This window comes from Phyllobates terribilis, unplaced genomic scaffold (genome assembly GCF_046119375.1).
Source record: "Phyllobates terribilis strain yellow unplaced genomic scaffold, ASM4611937v1 Scaffold_115__1_contigs__length_5345438, whole genome shotgun sequence".
Taxonomy (NCBI): Eukaryota; Metazoa; Chordata; class Amphibia; order Anura; family Dendrobatidae; genus Phyllobates; species Phyllobates terribilis.
The window spans coordinates 5,292,101-5,312,845 of record NW_027362875.1 but is presented as its reverse complement, the minus strand read 5'-3'; the positions used below and the strand labels follow the sequence as shown (position 1 = coordinate 5,312,845).

Here is a 20,745-nt window from a genome sequence, read left to right as displayed (position 1 = left end):
TTTCATTTTCTCTGATTTTTCTCTTTATAGGTATATTATAGAGTAAAATGTACATTGTTGTTTTAGTCTATAAACTACTGACAACATGTCTCCGAAATTCAAAGCTAAAAATTTTGTATTTATTTGCAGCAAATGATAAAGTGTCAAAATACTAAAAAAGAAACACAGTGCTTTCAGACCTCAAATTACTCAAGTTTTAAATGTGAAATCAATATTTGGTGGACTAACCATGATTTTTAATCACAGCTTTCATTCGTCTTGCCATGCTTTCCACCAGTCTTTCCATGCTTTCCAATAGAAAACTGTTCAGTGGTCTCTTAATTTTTGCCGGAGAAGTATGTCCTTTGCATCCGTGGATGTAACTTCCTTGTCAATGAGAGACCACATTTATCTGTGAATTCATACAAGTACCTTCACATGTGATCTTGATATTTTGTATATGTTTGATCTAGTAAAGACCTTCGCTCCTTTCTTTTTTTCAATCAGATCATTTTTATTTAACAAAAGAAAGAAAGACCAACATTTTGTTTTTGTCATACAAACTTTGTGACAAAAAAACTAAAAAGAAAGAAAAAAGAAGTAAACAATACAAGAACCGGTTTACAATGATATAAATCCCAATATCACTCTATAGTACAATGTTTTGGAACAGTAATTTTACATTTGTACATAAATATCTGAATACTTCCTGACGGCTTTTTTTCCCCTATTGGGACATCAAAAGAAAAAGAATATATCTAAGAAGGGGCAATTGTGTGGACTGAGACAATTATTATTTGCTGACACCTTAGGTATAAAGGATATAAATTCCTGGTTAACTGCAGGGAAATGTACAAATGGTCCAGTATAGTATTTCTGAAGCAAAACCTGGGGTAATTAACCATTGCTCCCTTATGTGTATAGATTTCTTGAGAGCTTTCCTTTTTATATAAGCTCCACTTTCCAAGCATAGAGTGTCATTTATCCTGGAGTTTAGTTCTGTTATCGTTAGGGGAGAATTGTCTATCCAATGTAGTGCCAACAACTTTCTGGCTTGGAATAATATTCTTGAGCTGGCTACTGCCATATGGGAGTCTGGGTCTACGTCCTCTCCCAGGAGTCCTAGGATACAGATTTTAGGTTCCAACTGAAGTTGTATCCCAAATACAGATAGTACAAGAGCGATCACCCCCTTCCAGTAGTCGCCAATATTTACACATTCCCACGTCATATGCATCAGGTGGACGTCATTTTGACCACATCTAGGACATGTTTCATCCGTTTGTATTTCAATTTTAAATAAAATACTTGGGGATCTATATACCCTATGAATGAGAAGAATTCGGGACAATCTTTGTGACTCCGACAATGAAAGTTTCGGTGTCAAATCCAGTATTTCCCCCATTGCTCCTCAGATAAGGGACCCTCATCTTCCTCCCATTTTGTCTTAACTATCAAAGGATATTTATCCAAATGTAGGGCCAGTAACTGCCTATAAATAAGGGATATTAGACCTTTTGTATCTAACGATGTAGTAATGGTATATATTGAGTGATGTCAATCAGTATGGCATTTATTCTAGTTGTGTACTATATGCAAGATGTATTTGCAGATATTGATAAAACACTCTATGCGGAAGGTTAAAATCTGCCTTTATTTGTTCAAACATCTTGAATAATCCATCCCTCAAGAGTTGTGACACCAAACATATACCCCTATCCTTCCACTCACTAACATTTTTTAGTTTATGTAGCTCTGGTAAGTTATAGTTGTGCCATAAAGGGGTATAGTTTGTGTACTTTCCAATCCCCAGAATATTTTTACCCCTATCCCACGCCTTATATATTAACTTTAGTGTAGGACATTTTAAGTCATTTTCTCGAGGAGGCCCCATATCTAGTACAGAGAATGGAAGCTTCCACTTGGTTCCTTCCATAAGTAGGTGCCCTGAAATTACACAATATTTTCAAGTACCCATCCATAAAACTACTTTAGCTCCCTTCTAGCGTTAAGCAGGTCTGCATATACCTGGAGGGAAGCAGATCATTTATGTTGTTTGTCAAGGAGATCAATCCGCTCAAGCAAATGGGAGACTTTAGCTGTTTTCTCCTTTTTTAGCCTTTATCTATGTTTTGTTATTATCCCTCTGAGGACGCATGTGAGTGCTTCCCATTTAAATGGTAAGGCAGTTTCATCATGCTCATATATTTGAAGGAGTCTATAGTCTCAAGAAGGTCTGAGACACAGAGTGAGTCTTTCAGCAGATTATCATTTAGGTTCCAACATCTGAAGCCTTGGTGGAGTCCGGCATAGTCAGATTACAATACACAGGAGCATGATCTGACCATACAGTAGTTCCTACCCGAGATGTAGGTTGCCATGTAGGCAAGTGATGGTTAATTAAGAAAAAGACTATATGGCTATGCATATTGTGTAAAGGAGAACAATAGGTATAATCCTTTACGTCTGGATGTAGTATCCTCCATACATCGACCAGTTAAGACCAAAGCACAATTAGCAAAGCTTTTGTTTGTGTTTAAGATTGGTGACACCAGCCCTGGGACGCGTCTAAAGAAGGATCCAAGACAAAATTAAAGTCACCTCCAATGATGATAAGGTCCTCCGCAAAATATTTTAGTTTGTTTAAGTAATAACGACATGTCTTAATTTGGTCACAATTAGGGAGATAGAAGTTTGCCAAAGTCAAAATTTTGGAGTAGATGGAGATCTTAACAAACACATACCTCCTCTCCGTGTCAGACAGTGTTTCTACAATAGTACGCGGCAGTGATCTGTGGCGGCCTATACTCAGCACCTTAGACTTCAAAACTGCATTTTTCTGGGACGCCAAGATGAATAATATCTATTAATAATCTGAGGTACAGTATATGATCCCCTCTAAAGTGTGACTCCTGAAGAAAGAGAAAATGTACGTGCTATTTATGTCTACGATAAAACACTTGAGCTCCTTTCTCTGGAACATTAAGTCCTCTGACATTCAATGAGCAAGTTTTGAGTTGTGCCATATTATATGAAAAAAAGGAGGAATGGAAGAGAGAAAGGTTAAGAGAAAAGAGGAAGTATAGACGGTAGATAGTAACGTCTACCTCTCAGTGTCTAAGAAGTATAGATTATGAATATATCAAAACAGTAGGAAATTGCGAAACAAGCAGATCCCAATGCAAGTCCCTAACTGGGGGTTGTCTTTACAGACGTAAGTCAAACTTTCAGTTCTAGGATTCCTATTAGGTGGAACCATGGAATATAAAGCAAGTAATGTAATACAGCCTGATATTACAGTAGTATCATGTAAACTCAAATTATATGCCGGTCTAAGATCTTATATGAACTTAGACATTCTATATAGTGGAAGAGTGGCACCTAATGCTCTATTTAGATATATCTAATTATATGCTTAAAGAAATAAGTAAGCATCTGCAAACTGTCTCTCATCAGGGAAGACAAGATTAATTTCAGGAGCTCATATGATTAGCAGGTTCCTTTCCCATCTGGCTGCATCACCATCAAGTTCCTGATCCATTGAACACCTTCTGTGAAGTGCTGGAACTGTCAGTGGCAATGGTGGAGCAGGTGGCCAGTCAGATATATGGATTCTGGGAATGTCCAGGACATCACAAATACGTCTCATGTTGCTTGGATCTTTGAAAATATACAGGTGGAATGGGTACCCCCAGGAGTACATCAGGCCATTTTTCCGGATGGCATCAAGTAGTGGTTTCAATACCCTTCTTTTAGCAAGTGTCATTCAGGATAGATACAGTACAGTCATGGCCAAAAGTTTTGAGAATGACACCAAAATTATATTTTCACATGATCTGCTGGCCTCTGGTTTTTATTAGTGTTTGTCTGATGTTTATATCACATACAGAAATATAATTGCAATCATATTATGAGTACCAATAGGTTATATTGACAGTTAGAATGAGTTAATGCAGCAAGTCAATATTTGCAGTGTTGCCCCTTCTTCTTCAAGACCTCTGTAATTCTCCCTGGTATGCTCTCAATCAACTTTTGGACCAAATCCTGACAGATAGCAGTCCATTCTTGCATAATCAATGCTTGCATTTTGCCAGAATTTGTTGGTTTTTGTTTGTCCACCCGTCTCTTGATGATTGACCACAAGTTCTCAATGGGATTAAGATCTGGGGAGTTTCCAGGCCATGGACCCAAAATCTCTATGTTTTGTTCCATGAGCCATTTAGTTATCACCTTTGCTTTATGGCAAGGTGCTCCATCATGCTGGAAAAGGCATTGTTGGGCGCCAAACTGCTCTTGGATGGTTGGGAGAAGTTGCTCTTGGAGGACATTCTGGTACCATTCTTTATTCATGGCTGTGTTTTTAGGCAAGACTGTGAGTGAACCGATTCCCTTGGCTGAGAAGCAACCCCACACATGAATGGTTTCAGGATGCTTTACAGTTGGCATGAGGCAAGACTGGTGGTAGCGCTCACCTCTTCTTCTCCGAATAAGCTGTTTTCCAGATGTCCCAAGCAATCGAAAAGGGGATTTATCCGAGAAAATGACTTTGCCGCAGTCCTCAGCAGTCCACTCCCTGTACCTTTTGCAGAATATCAGTCGGTCCCTGATGTTTTTTCTGGAGAGAAGTGGCTTCTTTGCTGCCCTCCTTGAAACCAGCCCTTGCTCAAAGAGTCTCCGCCTCACAGTGCGTGCAGAAGCACTCACACTTGCCTGCTGCCATTCCTGAGCAAGCTCGGCACTGCTGGTAGTCCGATCCCGCAGCTGAAACAGTTTTAAGATACTGTCCTGGTGCTTGCTGGTCTTTCTTGGGCGCCCTGGAGCCTTTTTGACAACAATGGAAGCTCTCTCCTTGAAGTTCTTGATGATGCGATAGATTGTCGACTGAGGTGCAATCTTTGTAGCTGCGATACTCTTCCCTGTTAGGCCATTTTTGTGCAGTGCAATGATGGATGCACGTGTTTCTTTAGAGATAACCATGGTTAACTGAAGAGAAACAATGATACCAAGAACCAGCCTCCTTTTAAAGTGTCCAGTGATGTCATTCTTACTTAATCATGACTGATTGATCGCCAGCCCTGTCCTCATCAACACCCACACCTGTGTTAATGGATCAATCACTAAAACGATGTTAGCTGCTCCTTTTAAGGCAGGACAGCAATGATGTTGAAATGTGTTTTGGGGGTTAAAGTTCATTTTCTGGGCAAATATTGACTTTGCAAGTACAGTAATTGCTGTTAAGCTGATCACTCTTTGACATTCAGGAGTATATGCAAATTGCCATTACAAAAAATGAAGCAGTAAACTTTGGAAAAATTACTATTTGTCTCATTCTCAATACTTTTGGCCATGACTGTACAGACCAAAAGTTTGGATACACCTTCTCATTTAAAGATTTTTCTGTATTTTCATGACTATGAAAATTGTACATTCACACTGAAGGCATCAAAACTATGAATTAACACATGTGGAATTATATACTTAACAAAAAAGTGTGAAACAACTGAAAATATGTCTTATATTCTAGGTTCTTCAAAGTAGCCACCTTTTGCTTTGATGACTGCTTTGTACACTTTTGGCATTCTCTTGATGGGCTTCAAGAAGTAGTCACCGGAAGTGGTCTTCCAACAATCTTGAAGGAGTTCCCAGAGATGCTTAGCACTTGTTGGCCCTTTTGCCTTCACTCTGCGGTCCAGTTCACCCCAAACCATCTCGATTGGGTTCAGGTCTGGTGACTATGGAGGCCAGGTCATCTGGCGTAGCACCCCATCACTCTGCTTGTTGGTCTAATAGCCCTTACACAGCCTGGAGGTGTGTTTGGGGTCATTGTCCTGTTGAAAAATAAATGATGGTCCAACTAAACACAAACCGGATGGAATAGCATGCCGCTGCAAGATGCTGCGGTTGCCATGCTGGTTCAGTATGCCTTCAATTTTGAATAAATCTCCAAGAGTGTCACCATCAAAGCACCCCCACACCATCACACCTCCTCCATGCTTCACGGTGGGAACCAAGCATGTAGAGTCCATCCGTTCACCTTTTCTGCATTGCCCAAAACAAGGTGGTTGGAACCAAAGATCTCAAATTTGGACTCATCAGACCAAAGCCCAGATTTCCACTGGTCTAATGTCTATTCCTTGTGTTCTTTAACCAAAACAAGTCTCTTCTGCTTGTTGCCTGTCCTTAGCAGTGGTTTCCTAGCAGCTATTTTACCATGAAGGCCTGCTGCACAAAGTCTCCTCTTAACAGTTGTTGTAGAGATGTGTTTGCTGCTAGAACTCTGTGTGGCATTGACCTGGTCTCTAATCTGAGCTGCTGCTAACCTGCGATTTCTGAGGCTGGTGACTTGGATAAACTTATCCTCAGAAGCAGAGGTGACTCTTGGTCTTCCGTTCCTGGGGCGGTTCTCATGTGAGCCAGTTTCTTTGTAGCACTTGATGGTTTTTGCAACTGCACTTGGGGACACTTTCAAAGTTTGCCTAATTTTTCGGACTGACTGACCTTCATTTCTTAAAGTAATGATGGCCACTCGTTTTTCTTTACTTAGAATTTGTATTATGGCAAGAAAAAAGCAGCTAACAGTCTATTCAGTAGGACTATCAGCTGTGTATCCACCTGACTTCTGTACAACACAACTGATGGTCCCAACCCCATTTATAAGGTAAGAAATCTCACTTATTAAACCTGACAGGGCACACCTGTGAAGTGAAAACCATTTCCGGTGACTACATCTTGAAGCTCATCAAGAGAATGCCAAGAGTATGCAAAGCAGTCATCAAAGCAAAAGGTGGCTACTTTGAAGAACCTAGAATATAAGACATATTTTCAGTTGTTTCACACTTTTTTGTTAAGTATATAATTCCATATGTGTTAATTCATAGTTTTGATGCCTTCAGTGTGAATGTACAATTTTCATAGTCATGAAAATGTAGAAAAATCTTTAAATGAGAAGGTGTGTCCAAACTTTTCATCTGTACTGTATGAGAGCAATTATATGCGTTTTCCATTGAAATCACCAGGACCCAACTCCTCTGCTTTCCTCACAATGGCCTCTTTTACATTGAAAAAAATGTATACGACAGATAATGTCCCTTGGACGCTCAGGATCTGGGCCATGATTGCCTATTGCCCAGTGCGCCTTATAAATCTCCACCTCCTTATCAATAGGATCACCAAGGATATTATTGAATAATGATCGTAGTGTTGGCATAATCACTTGTGCATTGATGCTTTCAGGTATACCCCTTATCCAGATATTATTGCCATTTTCTTGATCATCAACCATATTAAACAGATGGTTTATTTACTGGCTGTGAAGATCCAGTGTTAGTTTCTGAGCATTATGATGGCCTCTAACTTGGACGACATTATCCTCTAATCTCTGTAACTTGTCAGTAAGCTGTGACAGGATAGAAGTGAGGGGACGTATTTCAGTATTGTATGTGGTCTCCAGCCTCTGAATATATTGCTCCATATCTTCTTTAGTAGGGATAGACGCAATCTGATATACAAATGCAAATGATATAAAAATGCAAAGTACTACGTCTTGGCAATAAAAATGAAAAAAGCATATACAGAATGGGAGGTATAGAGCTAAGCAACAGTACATGTGAAAAAGACTTAGGTATACTAATAGATCATAGACTGAACAGGAGTCAACAGTGTGATGCAGCAGCAAAAAAGGCAAATACAATTCTGGGATGTATTAACAGAAGCATACAGTCTAGATCACGTGAAGTCATTATCGCACTTTACTCCTCTTTGGTCAGACCTCATCTGGAATACTGTGTTCAGTTTTGGGTACCATATTTTAAAAAAGACATTGACAAACTGGAGCAAGTTCAGAGAAGAGCGACCAGAATGGTGACCGGTCTGCAAACCATGTCCTATGAGGAACGGTTATAGGATTTGGGAATGTTTAGCTTGTAAAAAAGAAGACTGAGAGGAGACTTAATAGCTGCCTACAAATATCTCAAGGGCTGTCACATTGTAGAAGGATCATCTTTATTCTCATTTGCACAAGGAAAGACTAGAAGCAATGGGATGAAACTGAATGGGAGGAGACACAGATTAGATATTAGAAAAAACTTTTTGACAGTTAGGGTGATCAATGAGTGGAACAGGCTGCCACAAAAGGTGGTGAGTTCTCCTTCAATGGACGTCTTCAAACAGAGGCTGAACAGACATCTGTCTGAGATGATTTAGAGTATCCGGCTTTGAGCAGGGGGTTGGACCAGATGACCCAGGAGGTCCCTTCCAATTCTACCATTCTATGAAATAAGTTATGTTGTTCCCCATATCAGAATAACCTGTGGCTGGGGGGTAAATGTCCCTGTGAAGCAAGCACTGCTCAATCTGTGGGCTTCGGTGAGAGTAGAGGGAGATTTGTGGAGCTGTTTTCTTGTGAGGCCTACATTAAGAGAGAAGTTGGCGCAGGACTTACAGGCTGGAGCTGTCTGACATCATGATGGTTAAGACTGCTTCTTTTTCCACGCTGAGGTGAACGCTGAGGTGAGGCAGTAATAGCTCCGGAGCAGGAAGATAAGACCTTCCATAAGAAACGCTGCATACCAGACATGCTGACAGAGGTGGAGGACCTCAGATTAACCTCTGATCTCGTCTTTCTTTCCCATATCGAAAGTCATGTTTGAGGGTGTAAATTGCTTATAATTCCCCCAAGAACACGGTCTGAAGAGAGTGCGTTCAGTGTGTGCATTCTCTTGGTGCTATGTCCAGGCCATGTCCTTCCTGTTGATGTACAATACATCTGAAGGTGGCGTTGATTGGCAGCAGGATTGTGTGATGTAACAGCCTTACGGAAACGCAAGTTGTGACACCAATGGAATGGCGCCAGAACAGTAAGTGCGTATGAGTGTTTTTATTTTAACAAGGCCAAACATGAGGAATTAGAAGGAGTTGTCCTAGTAGTGGACAACCCCTTTATGAAGATACAATTTTCGGTTAAAAATGTAAAAGGCTTCTCCCCTGTGTGATTTCTATGAAGTTTGTTAAGAGTTGATTTCCGTGTAAAACATTTCCCACATTAAGAACATGAAAATGGCTTCTCGTCTGTGTGAGTTCTCTGGTGCTTAACCAAATCTGATTTATCTTTAAAGCATTTCCCACATTCTGAACAGGAAAAAGGCTTCTCCCCTGTGTGAATTCTCTTGTGCTTAACCAAATCTGATTTCCAGCTAAAATATTTCCCACATTCTGAACAGAAAAAAGGCTTCTCCCCTGTGTGAGTTCTCCGGTGATTAACCAAATCTGATTTCTGGATAAAACATTTCCCACATTCTGAACAGGAAAAAGGCTTCTCCCCTGTGTGAGTTCTGTTGTGCTTAACCAAAACTGATTTCCGGCTAAAACATTTTCCACATTCTGAACAGGAAAAAGGCTTTTCCCCTGTGTGAGTTCTGTTGTGCTTAACCAAATATGTTTTCCGGCTAAAACATTTTCCACATTCTAAACAGGAAAAAGGCTTCTCCCATGTGTGAATTCTCTGGTGTATAACCAAATATGTTTTCCGGCTAAAACATTTTCCACATTCTGAACAGGAAAAGGGCTTCTCCCCTGTGTGAGTTCTCTTGTGCTTAACCAAACCTGATTTCTGGCTAAAACATTTTCCACATTCCGAACAGGAAAAAGGCTTCTCCCCTGTGTGAGTCCTCTGGTGATTAACCAAATCTGATTTCTGGCTAAAACATTTCCCACATTCTGAACAGCAAAAAGGCTTCTCCCCTGTGTGAGTTCTCTGATATTTGATTAAACTTGATTTGTCTGTAAAACATTTTCCACTTTCTGAACAAGAAAATGGCTTCTCCTCTGTGTGACTTCTCTGGTGATTAACCAGATTTGATTTCTGGTTAAAAAATTTCCCACACTTGAAACAAAAAAATATATTCTCTGCTGTGTGAATGCTTTGATGTTTAAGAAAAGAAGTTTCAAGGGAAAAACTATTTCCATATTCTGAACATGAAAATGGCTTCTTTGTTTTAGGAGCAGTTTGTTTTTTAATGCTTATTTTGTGACTTTGATTTTCCTTATTAGTCGGTAATGAATCAGAAGACAGGACCTGTTTCAAATGATCAGATGACAGATCTTTGCTGTGAAGGGATGATGGTAAATCTGGAGTAATGACATTCACTTCAATTGTATCTTGTGTGATCTCAAGATCATCTGTTTTAAAAACTGAAGATGTCAGCTGTCCCTCTGATCTCCCGGTACAGTCATCTGCCAAGAATAAAACCAATTATTATTTATGAATAACATATCCTTAAAATTTATATTGTTGAATATTTCTAATTAAACTCTACGTAAAAATGTACTTTATGTAAAAGTATCATTATCTACCAAGAAAACATATCACAGAAAAAATCAGCCTTACCAACACCAAATCAGATAACAAATGCATTAGCATTTTAGTGTTGGTTGGGTGTACTGGGGTGTCTGTCCATGTGGGGTGCACTTATATAGCGCTGGGCAGCCTTCCTGATGTAATAGTATGGGCATCATCACTATCCTAAGCCAGACACTGCATCACACCTACCTGTGTGAGTGGCGTCCTATGCAAGCTTCTTCTGTGTGCATCTTTAATACTAGGCAACCACCCCCTGCATGAATTTGTAGGTTTGTGAGTGGTTGCTTCATCAGTATTTTGCACCTGCGTTGCCCCCCCCCCCCCTTTATCATGGGGGTCTGCTGCATCCTGCTAGTGCATTTGTTATATGATTTGGTGTTGGTAAGGCTGTATCTTTTTCTGTGATTTTTTTTAATTTTGCCCTATGTTAGCCGTCATTATTCATCAAGACAATAACAGTTCACAGTCTAATAGAAAACCTCATAGGATGAACCAGTGGAGCGTAGTGTTCAACTGTCTGTTAATTCTGCCTCCCAAATATGGAATAAAAAGTCACCAAACAATGTTATGTAGGCAAAAATAATATCAATAAAAACTTCTACTCATCTCACAAAAAACAAGTCCCCACTCAGGTCCATCATCTGTCAATGGAAAACCAGAGGTTTCCACATTATTAGTGGCTCAAAGGCTTTTGAAAAGCAACATGGCTTCCATAAACCAATCCAGCAATATCCACTCCCCCAAAGTCAGATCTCCCCCTCGCTTCTGAGCCTTGCAGTGCGCCCAAACCACATAGCATCCATGTATTCGGCATTACTATAGTGAGAAGAACCCAATTAATTGATGGTGTGTGTCTCCTGGAGCACAATCTGGGCACTATGTGTTCGGTAATGAAATTATATATTTGTAATTTTCACTCTCCATCATCCACCGCGTGCTAATTTCTGGAAAGTGCCTGTGGAGTCAAAATAGTCTCTACTCCTATAGATTATTTCACTGAGGGTTATAATTTCCAAAATGGTGTCCCTTTATGAGGATTTCTACTGCTCTGGTTTTCTGCAATTTGGTCACATTAGGGCTTCTGCAAATGGTGGGTCCCATCTCCTCTGGGATCTGCTCCTGCGACGTCTGCTTCTCTCACCAGGAGCCGCCTTATTCATCCTGCAGGCGGCGCTGGTGATGGAGGAGACATCAGAACCAGAAGCTCTGGGCGGCGCAGGCTCTGTCCAGCCACTAAGATTAGGGTTGCTGGGACCAGTAGTACCATCCAGTCTGGCAGTATGGGTGTGTGTGCTGTCCAGTTGGAGTAATCTGCTCCTTGTTTCAGCCAACTGGAAAGCACTGCACCCTACTAAAGCTGGAATCATATTGCAGGAAGCTGCCAGATACAGCCTTGTTCTCCTCTGGTTCAGTCCTCTGTGCTCAGCTCCCGGCTTGTGTATTTGTTTCCTGTTGTGACCTCGGCCCGTTTACTGACTACTCTTGTGTGATTTTATATTTTCTCTGACCTCTTGGTTCTGACCCGGCTATCTGACTATTCTTCTTGCCAGCTCACACCACAGAACATTAGGTAACACTGTGGCCCAAGCCTAGGGGGTCTCTGTGTAAGTCCAAATCCATGTAGAGGGGTTAAAGGGTGATGAGCAAGGCAAACCCTGGGATCTGGAAAATGGAGTAGATAGTGCCAAGCCTGTTTGTGGTAGCAATCTTTTGAGCTGCCAGGTGACAACGAATAGTGTCCCCAATACATTGTGTCTGCACACTATCCCAGCAAAATCTGCATTCAAATAGCTAAATGGCGCTCCTGCCCTTCTTAACCTGCCATGTGCCCAGACAGTAGTGTATAACCGTATATAGGGTATTGTCAGATTCAAGAGAAGATGGAATATAATTTGTAAGGTCCATTTGTTTCCTATTATCCTTTGTGAAGAATTCCAAAGTTATCACCACATAAAGTGACACATGTCAGATTTGAAAAATGGGCTCAGATAGGAACACAAAACTGGCTGCAGGAAGGGGTTAAATCAGAGTATTTTGGGCACTAACTACCATAGTCAAAACTGTGAGTACAGACCATAACACATCTACTGAAATGATCAAACTCAACAGTCTTCATCAGTAAGTAGTGAGTAACTAGTGGTGAAACCTCTCTGGGGTAATTAGAGTATGGAGCTCGGTGGCTCTTGGGAATCTAAACTATCGTAAGGGACAATATTTTCTATCAGATGAATTTCAAGAAGAAATATTAGACGTTCAAAGGGAACTTTTTATAATACTGCAGAGATGAGGCATCTTAAATTTAGCTTAGAGATATATCATGGCACAGGTGTAATGTTTTTTTTTGCTTAGTTTATCACAATCCTGTTTGAAGTTAGTTGGTTTTAAAAGAAATTGGTAAGTCGGGATAAAGGGAAACTCTGTTGTTATTGTACAGAAATTCACACTTGGCCTCACTGCACATTTAATGTTGTCGATCATAAAAGTGAAGTTTGGCCAGAAAGACTGGACCTGGTCTTGTAGGGACCATATGAGCACATTCAGCAGCACAGAAGGGAGAGAAGGTAGATTCATCCAATAAGATATCAGGGTTCTAGGAAGCCAAGAGCATCATTACCCTCCGCTTTCTCTTACAGTCCCATCATAATATTTTTTTCAAGTGATTTTCTGGCTTTGTGGTTTACAGATCTGGGCAGGTAGCGTCTCCTAATCACAGGGGGTAGGTGGATCCTCCTGGTTGTAAGTTCTATGGAAAAGGGTTTCAATGCCCAAAATCATTTGAACAGTTTTGGGTGGAAGAGAATGTTGTGGTCTAGAGGCAAAATGGCGATCACACGATTGTGATAAGGCCGGACTACACCACCGATAAAGCAGCCACAGCCGGTGACAGAGAAGAATCTGTGACTTCTGTGCATTTAGTGGTTACTACTCACCTGGGTAGTCATATGTAGGAATCTCCTCTTTACACCGCTCATAACCCCTTACATATGCCTCTATAGTATTAATATGGGTGAGATCTTCAACCTGAAACAAATATTGTAAAAGTCACAAACAGATGAGAAGTCACATCTATGATCAGCTCTAATCCTGCCATCTCCACTGTTCTCATTACACAAGTATAAAACATATAAAACTGGTGGATAAAACAAGACTGAACACAAGACCTTCACAGCCGTCTACACATCATAGGGGAGATCTCATGACACCTTCTCTCCATCTACCTGATGATCCTGAGGAACATTGGGATCTTCTTGTTTACAGTCCTGTGGAAGAAGAGGACGGGGACATCTCTCTGGTGTTGTCCTGTTACTGGATAGATCTGGAAGAAACACATACAGGGACTGAATTTATTCTTTACATACAGATAATTATGGGCCGTGTGTATTTAGTCCTGTCTATTACCTGGTGATGTGAGGGGATGGGGAACCTCCATCATGACGTCTTTGTACAAATCTTTGTGTCCTTCTAAATACTCCCACTCCTCCATGGAGAAATAGACAGCGACATCCTGACATCTTATAGGAACCTGACACACACAATGATACCGTCATCCCCCCGATCCTTTCATAGCGTTACAGTATAATGTCCCAGCAGTGTCACCTCTCCAGTCAGCAGCTCAATCATCTTGTAGGTGAGTTCTAGGATCTTCTGGTCATTGATGTCCTCATGTATGAAGGGGTGAGATGGAGGTCCTGTGATTGAGCTCAGGGGTCTTTCCCATCCCTCAGACACATGGACCTGACAGCGCTCACTAGAGGTCTTCTTCACTACTATGTAATCCTGGTTATGGAAAGACATATAAATAAATCTCACTACAGACATTTCCAGAGTCCTCACCTCTCCAGTTCTGTTCATCTGTTATTCCCATAGATAAGAATGATGTAATGTGACGTCATCAGAATCTCTCACCTCTCCAGTAAGACGGAAGAGGATGTCTAGGGTGAGGTGTAATATCCTCTCTGCCATCTTGTCTCTATCCATATCTGTCTTTGATGGGTCCATAAGGAAAATTCTCTTAAATAGAAGATCTTCACTGAGAGGATCTGATATTGTGTAATAATACAATTACTGGAGATAATAAGGGGAAACATGAGGAGATATATTATTTTACAGTATTTAGTTTCCTGCTTTACATCTAGTAATAAAACCTATATATTTTAGGCCACATACAACAAGCAGTTTCTTCCTTGGAGTCTGTAGCTGAACACATTTCTCATAGACTCATCTTCCATAAAGCTAATTCTCGTCTCATTTACCGACACTGCAATCGGCATTAGCAATACTGCAGGAGATATTCATTACACGTGACATGAGAAATAACTACTTCATGAGGAGGACGACGACATCTTCAACTACGATTCTACAAACATATTTAGCCAGAGTTCTTCACTGACTACATCTCCTCCGGCCGTCTATATGAATGTTTCCCATCTTCCCTGCACTGTAATCTTCTATCACGTTAGATCTCATGTCTGATTCACACACAGAAGTTTGAGGCTTTGATACATGGTAAAGTTTTTAATATTAAACAGAGTAGGACTATCCTGAATGGGTTCATTTTACCATGGTGGGATAGCTTTCATGCTATTTTTGATCAAAAACAGAGTTACTAAGAACCCTATTTTATTTAAATGCACTTTTGCTTTTTATTTATTTATTTACAGCAGGGTTTATGATCATTTTTCTTCTTATAGGTTTTTTTCTGATTTATTGCCATAGTAAACATGCATTTATGTGCTGCATGGATACCAACTTAAACCAAGCTCAAATTCTGTGTTTTTTCACGGGCACCATAGTGGCCCTGTGGGCTGCTGCTATGGATGATACACCCCTAACTATCCAACTATCATATGGTAAAAATCTCATAGGTCCTGTATTTATTAGTATCTGCACGAAGAATGAGGCTAAGTGAGTATTTATTAAAGGGAATCCACTCCCCACGAACAGCAAGCATCAGAATCTTCACTGAATAAAAAGCCATTTCTCAGCAAACAGACCTCTAATATGAGGCATACAGGTATGTATAGACTCACATTTCTATCACCTGTATGCCCATATTAGAGGTCAGATAAGTCCCAGGGGGTGACAGATTCCCTTTCATCAGCCGTGGGGTAATCATAAAACCAGATATGTATCAAGGTATTCTAAGGTGGTTAATGGTTGCATAGTCAATGGGAGGCATGTGTCACAGAGATGGCTGGTCTCTGTGATGTAACCCGGAGTGTTTCTCTAGGGCAGATAAGCACTAAGAGGATCGGTTGGTGCACCTGGGAGCCGGGTTACGGGTAGCTAGGAGAGAATGGGTGGGTCCAGCTACCCACATACCTCATCTCTGGGTGTGGTTAACAGCCTATAAAATGGAGGCTGTTGTTTGGCACATGGTCTGTGTGTTTGGAGGGAGAAGGCCTCCTGTGTATGTTTGTCTTCAGACCAAGCCAGGACACTGGACGCTACCCCAGCTTGTGTGCCACACAGGCCTGGCTGAGCAGAGACCTGCTAAGGACAATTACTTTGTTTGCCTGATCTAAAGGCTATTTTCTTTTCTGTTTGGCTTCTGGGTTTATGAAGAAATAAACCCACATGAACTTTTAAAGGAACATGCCTCCTGTTTTCCTCCGGTCACACCCAAGTGAGTAAAACCTCCACAATTAGTGTTAGACTTGCGGGCAGCGTTCCCAGCAGAGACGTATGAGTGCTACAGGATGGACTGCATGCCCTGGGTGAAGTCTGTCGCAAGCCAGCAAGCATCGCCAGACGAAATGGAGGACCTTCTTAAACACCTGGTCCAGTCGCAGCAGCATCAACAGGAGACCAACAGGCTGTAGTTACAGCAGATCCAGCAGCACTAGCAGAAACAACATCAGCAGATGCAGCTTCTGGCAACCGCCATCCAGGACAGGATGAGAGCTCCAACCCCAGGTCCGACTGATGACTCCCATGTCCGGAAGGCAGCATGACGAGCTTTGCAGAAAATGACCCTGGGGGATGAGACTTTCCTGATGGTGTTTCAAAGGGTCACCGAGAGGGAGAAATTTCCACAAGAGCAGTGGGCAGAGGTACTGTCGCCATACTTGACTTGGAGAGCCCCAGAAGTACGCGTAGTAGGCGTACTATGATTTAGCTTTGCAGGACGTCCTATTTAGCTTTGCATAGTACGCCCTATTTAGCTTTGCATAGTACGCCCAAAAGGCATACTATGATTTAGCTTTGCAGGATGCGAAAGAGTATGGCAAGCTAAAAACTGAGATTCTCGCACGCTTGGGGTTGACAATGACTATCAGGGCACAGCGGGTTCGTATCACTGGAACAAACCACCTCCGTCCCAAAGGTTTGACCTGCTGCACCTGGTCCAGAAGTGGCTGAGCCAGAGTCCTCAATGTCTGCGCAGATGGTAGAGTGGGTGGTGATGGACCGGTTTGTGCACTCCCTGCCGAGGCCCATACAGCCTTGGGTTGCCCAGGGTGATCCCCGGTATGCAGATGAACTGGTCGGACTGATCGAGAGATACCAGGGGGTTGAAGGTTCCTTGGGAAGGAAGCCCACTACATGCTGGAGTTCCCAACAGGGGGTGGAGGCCCAAAAGGTGGTGGGACTTCCAAGGTCCAAATAGACGAGGGAGGTGGTGCCCAAGGTCCATACAGGTGATGTTGTTTGCTGGCGGTGCCACGGCCCAGGCCATATAGCTGCCTGTTGTCCCCTGACCCTTGAGCCAATGGACTGCAGCATAGGACAACGTTGTTTATATTATGCTTATCCGGCCTGCAGTGTGAACTGTCCACCCAGCGAGGGGCCACAAGCATGTCACATGAAGGTGAACAGATGGGAAGTAAAGGCACTGCTAGACTCCGGGAGCCTGGTGACCCTTATGAGGGCCACCCTTCCTCTCCAAATTATCCCGGGGAAAAAAGTCGGCGTTCAGTGCATTCATGGTGATGCTAAAGACTACCCTACGGGCAAGAGTGGACATTGAAATGGCCCACGGTACAGAGTCCCACGAGGTCGGCGTCGTTCAGGACTTGTTGCACCCTATTATTATAGGCTGGGACTTTTGCTTGTTTTGGGATCTGTGGGGGAAGGGTTCTGGGTTCGCTGGCTCAGATAAGAAAAAAATTAACCCTAATGAGGTATCACCACACCCAGAGTCAGACAGGTTTCCCTTTTGTGTCCTTGTGGGGGATGAGGAGGTAGTGCCCCCTGAGTCTGCAATTCCAGAGTTAGGGGTGACCAGCGAGAATTTTGGGTCTGCCCAATATAGGGACCTAACTCTGAAGGGAGCCTTTAATAATGTCACTATTATAAATGGGGTTGCACAGGAGTCAGGGGCTGACACAAGGTTTCCCCATTTTATGATGAGTAAGGAGTTGTGGTACCAGGTCAAGAAAGTGAGGGAGGAGAGTGTGGAGCAGTTAGTGCCGGGCCCCTTTAGACGGAAGGTGTTGGACATGGCCCATTCACATGTCTTGGGGGGACATCTGGGAGTGGATAAAACGCAAGAACGGATCGTGCAAAGGTTCTATAGGTGAACATTGGACATAATTTCAAAAAACATCACAGTAAAAGATAATACCTTACCAACACCAGGTCAGATTGCCAATGCACTGCAGGATGCAGCAAGCCTGCATCATAAAGGCAGGGCCAGCACATGTGCAAAATACTGAAGCAGACAGCCACTCACTAACCTACCAAATTCATGGAGGGGGTGACTGTGTAGTATTATACATGCACACCGATGGAGTCAGCATAAGGCGGGCGCCAGTCACACAGATATGTGTGATGCATAGTGCAAAAAAATGTGCAAAAAAGATGAAAAATAGTGTATAAGATAAATACACAACATGATAAATACCCCACCAGGCCTCTTTAGTGTTGGCTGGATGAATTGGGGCATATGTCTTGTGTGCTTGCATGTATATAGTGCTTGGCAGCCCGTATGATCTAAGGCTATGTGCCCACGATGCAGAAATGCTCAGGATTTTTTCCTGAGCGTTTCTGCATCTCCCTGGCAGAAAAAATGCATGCGGATTGTACATGCGTTTTCCTGCCGGGGACATGTGGAAGTGAAGCGTTCTTCACTTGCGTTTCCGCATGCGGGTTGACAAGCGCTTTCCAAGCGATTTTAGCATCACTTGGAAAGTGCTTGTCAACTTGGTCACACTATATAAATCCATGCAACCAGCATGGATTTATATAGTGTGACCTGAGAGAATGTAAAAAAATAAATCTATACATACCCTCCGATGGCCTGCGCTGTCTTGCTTCGCTCGGTTCCGGCTGCCGGCAGTGGTAGACTGAAGGACCTGCCGACGTCAGCGTCGCGTCACCCGTCACAGGACTCTGACGTCAGAGCAGGTCCTTCATTCCATCGCTAAGTGCCGGGAAGCAAGGAGGAGCGCACCGCGGGCCGCCAGAAGGTAAGTATATATTTATTTTTAATTTTATTCTTTTTTTACAGCTTTTTTAATGGTACCTGGGTGTGGAGGAGAGTCTCCTGTCCTCCACACCTGGGTACCATCTACACATTAGAACGCGCCAATTATGCAAGTACAGATGCAGTCTTTCTGAATTGGCGCGTTCTAATGCAAGTCAATGGCGGTGAAAAAGCAGCGCTTCCGCAAAATAATTGGTAGTGCTGCGTTTTTTTTCCGCAATGATAATCCGCACCGGAAATTTCCGCAGCACGTGCCCGTTTTTAATGCGTTTCCGCAGCAGCAAAAACGCTGCGGAAACGCATTAAAAACGCATTGTGGGCACACAGCCTAATAGTATGGGCGTCATCAATAGGCTGCAAGCCAGACAATGTGCATCACACATATCTGTGTGACTGGTGCCCTATGCAGACTACACAGCCACTCCCTCCATGAAATGGTAGGTTAGTGAGTGGCTGTCTGCATCAGTATTTTGCACATGTGCTGGCCCCGCCTTTATCATTGAGGCTTGCTGCATCCTGCAGTCCATTGGTAATCTGACCTGGTGTTGGTAAGGCATTATCTTTTAGGCTATGTGCCCACGATGCAGAAATGCTCTGGATTTTTTTCCTGAGCGTTTCTGCATCTCCCTGGCAGAAAAAACGCATGCGGATTGTACAGAAGTGAAGCGTTCTTCACATGCACTTCCGCATGCGGATTGTCAAGCGCTTTCCAAGCAATTTTAGCATCACTTGAAAAGTGCTTGACAACTTGGTCACACTATATAAATCCATGCAACCGGATGGCTTCTGATGGCCCCCGGTGTCTTTATCCGATGCGTCCTGGCTTGCCGGCAGCTCGCGGTAGACTAAAGGACCTGCCAACGTCAGCGGTTGCGTGACCAGTTACATGACTAATTGACGTCATGGCTAGTGTTGAGCGATACCTTCCGATATCGGGAAATATCGGATCGAACCGATACCCAAAAAGTATCGGATATCGCCGATTCCGATACCGGAAACCAATGCAAGTCAATGGGACAGAAATATCGGAATAAAAATAAACCCTTTCTTTCCTTGTAGGTTAATTCTACATGAAGGAAAACAACTAAGAATAATGTAGAATGTATTGGGGGAGGTGGGGGAGACAACAAAGGCATAGAGGTTTAGCCCAATCAAATGAAATAGCAGGAATTAATATTTTTTTTATGACGTTCTGAGTTACGGAAATATTGACTATGTTAAGTTTTTTTATATTTTGTCAGATATTTATGTTTCACTACTTCCATGCTCTTCACCTTCTTTTTTACTTCTCCCACACTTTCTCCTTCATCATCCTCAGCATCAGCATCTTTTTCATCAACTTCTTCTTCACCTTCTTCATCTTCTTCTTCTTCATCTTCTTCGTATTATTCTTTTTTTTTACATTCTTCATATTCTACTTCTTCATCTTCTTCATATTCTTCTTCTTCATCATATTCTTATTTGTGACAGGCATATCATGTAGTTGTTATCTATAAAAGTTTGAACATTACACCTTTCGTTCTGCCCGTCACAAAAGATTTACAACAGGATTTGTCCGCGTTCAGTTTGGCCTGCAGCAGCAGGTCTTTTCCAGGGGCACCACGAGGAGGAACGGACTCACCCCCATACACTGCTTAGTCATCTTCTGCTTATAATTTAGATATTATCTTTTGCTCTGATTTTTAGTCTTATGCTTAATGTTCTTCCGCTTTTTGTTCTTCAGCTTCTTGTACTTCTGCTTCTTGGTTTTCTGTCTCTTGTTCTTCTGTATCTTGGTGGTTGTCTTCTTCTTCTTTGTCCTCTTGGTCAACTTCTTCAGGGTCATCTTCTTGGTCTTCTTTGGGGTGGTCTTCAGGGTCGTCGTCTTCAGGGTCGTCGTCTTCGGGGTCCTAATCTTCGGGGTCCTAATCTTCGGGGTCCTAATCTTCGGGGTCCTCGTCTTCTTCGGGGTGGTCTTCAGGGTCCTCGTGTTCAGGGTCGTCGT

At 42.4% G+C, this 20,745-nt stretch overlaps 1 protein-coding gene across 1 annotated transcript in view; it reads right to left on the bottom strand.

The window, feature by feature from the left end:
• Positions 1–20,745, bottom strand: part of LOC141201443 (uncharacterized) — a 41,019-nt gene that overhangs the window by 5,042 nt on the left and 15,232 nt on the right. The window contains exons 2-7 of the mRNA XM_073663437.1: positions 14,243–14,401; positions 13,934–14,113; positions 13,736–13,859; positions 13,555–13,652; positions 13,267–13,357; positions 9,066–10,209 (exon numbers count right to left, since the gene is read on the bottom strand). Coding sequence (XP_073519538.1) covers positions 9,066–10,209; positions 13,267–13,357; positions 13,555–13,652; positions 13,736–13,859; positions 13,934–14,113; positions 14,243–14,335 — 1,730 coding nt within the window. The 5' untranslated portion in view covers positions 14,336–14,401. The remainder of the gene's footprint in view (positions 1–9,065; positions 10,210–13,266; positions 13,358–13,554; positions 13,653–13,735; positions 13,860–13,933; positions 14,114–14,242; positions 14,402–20,745) is intronic.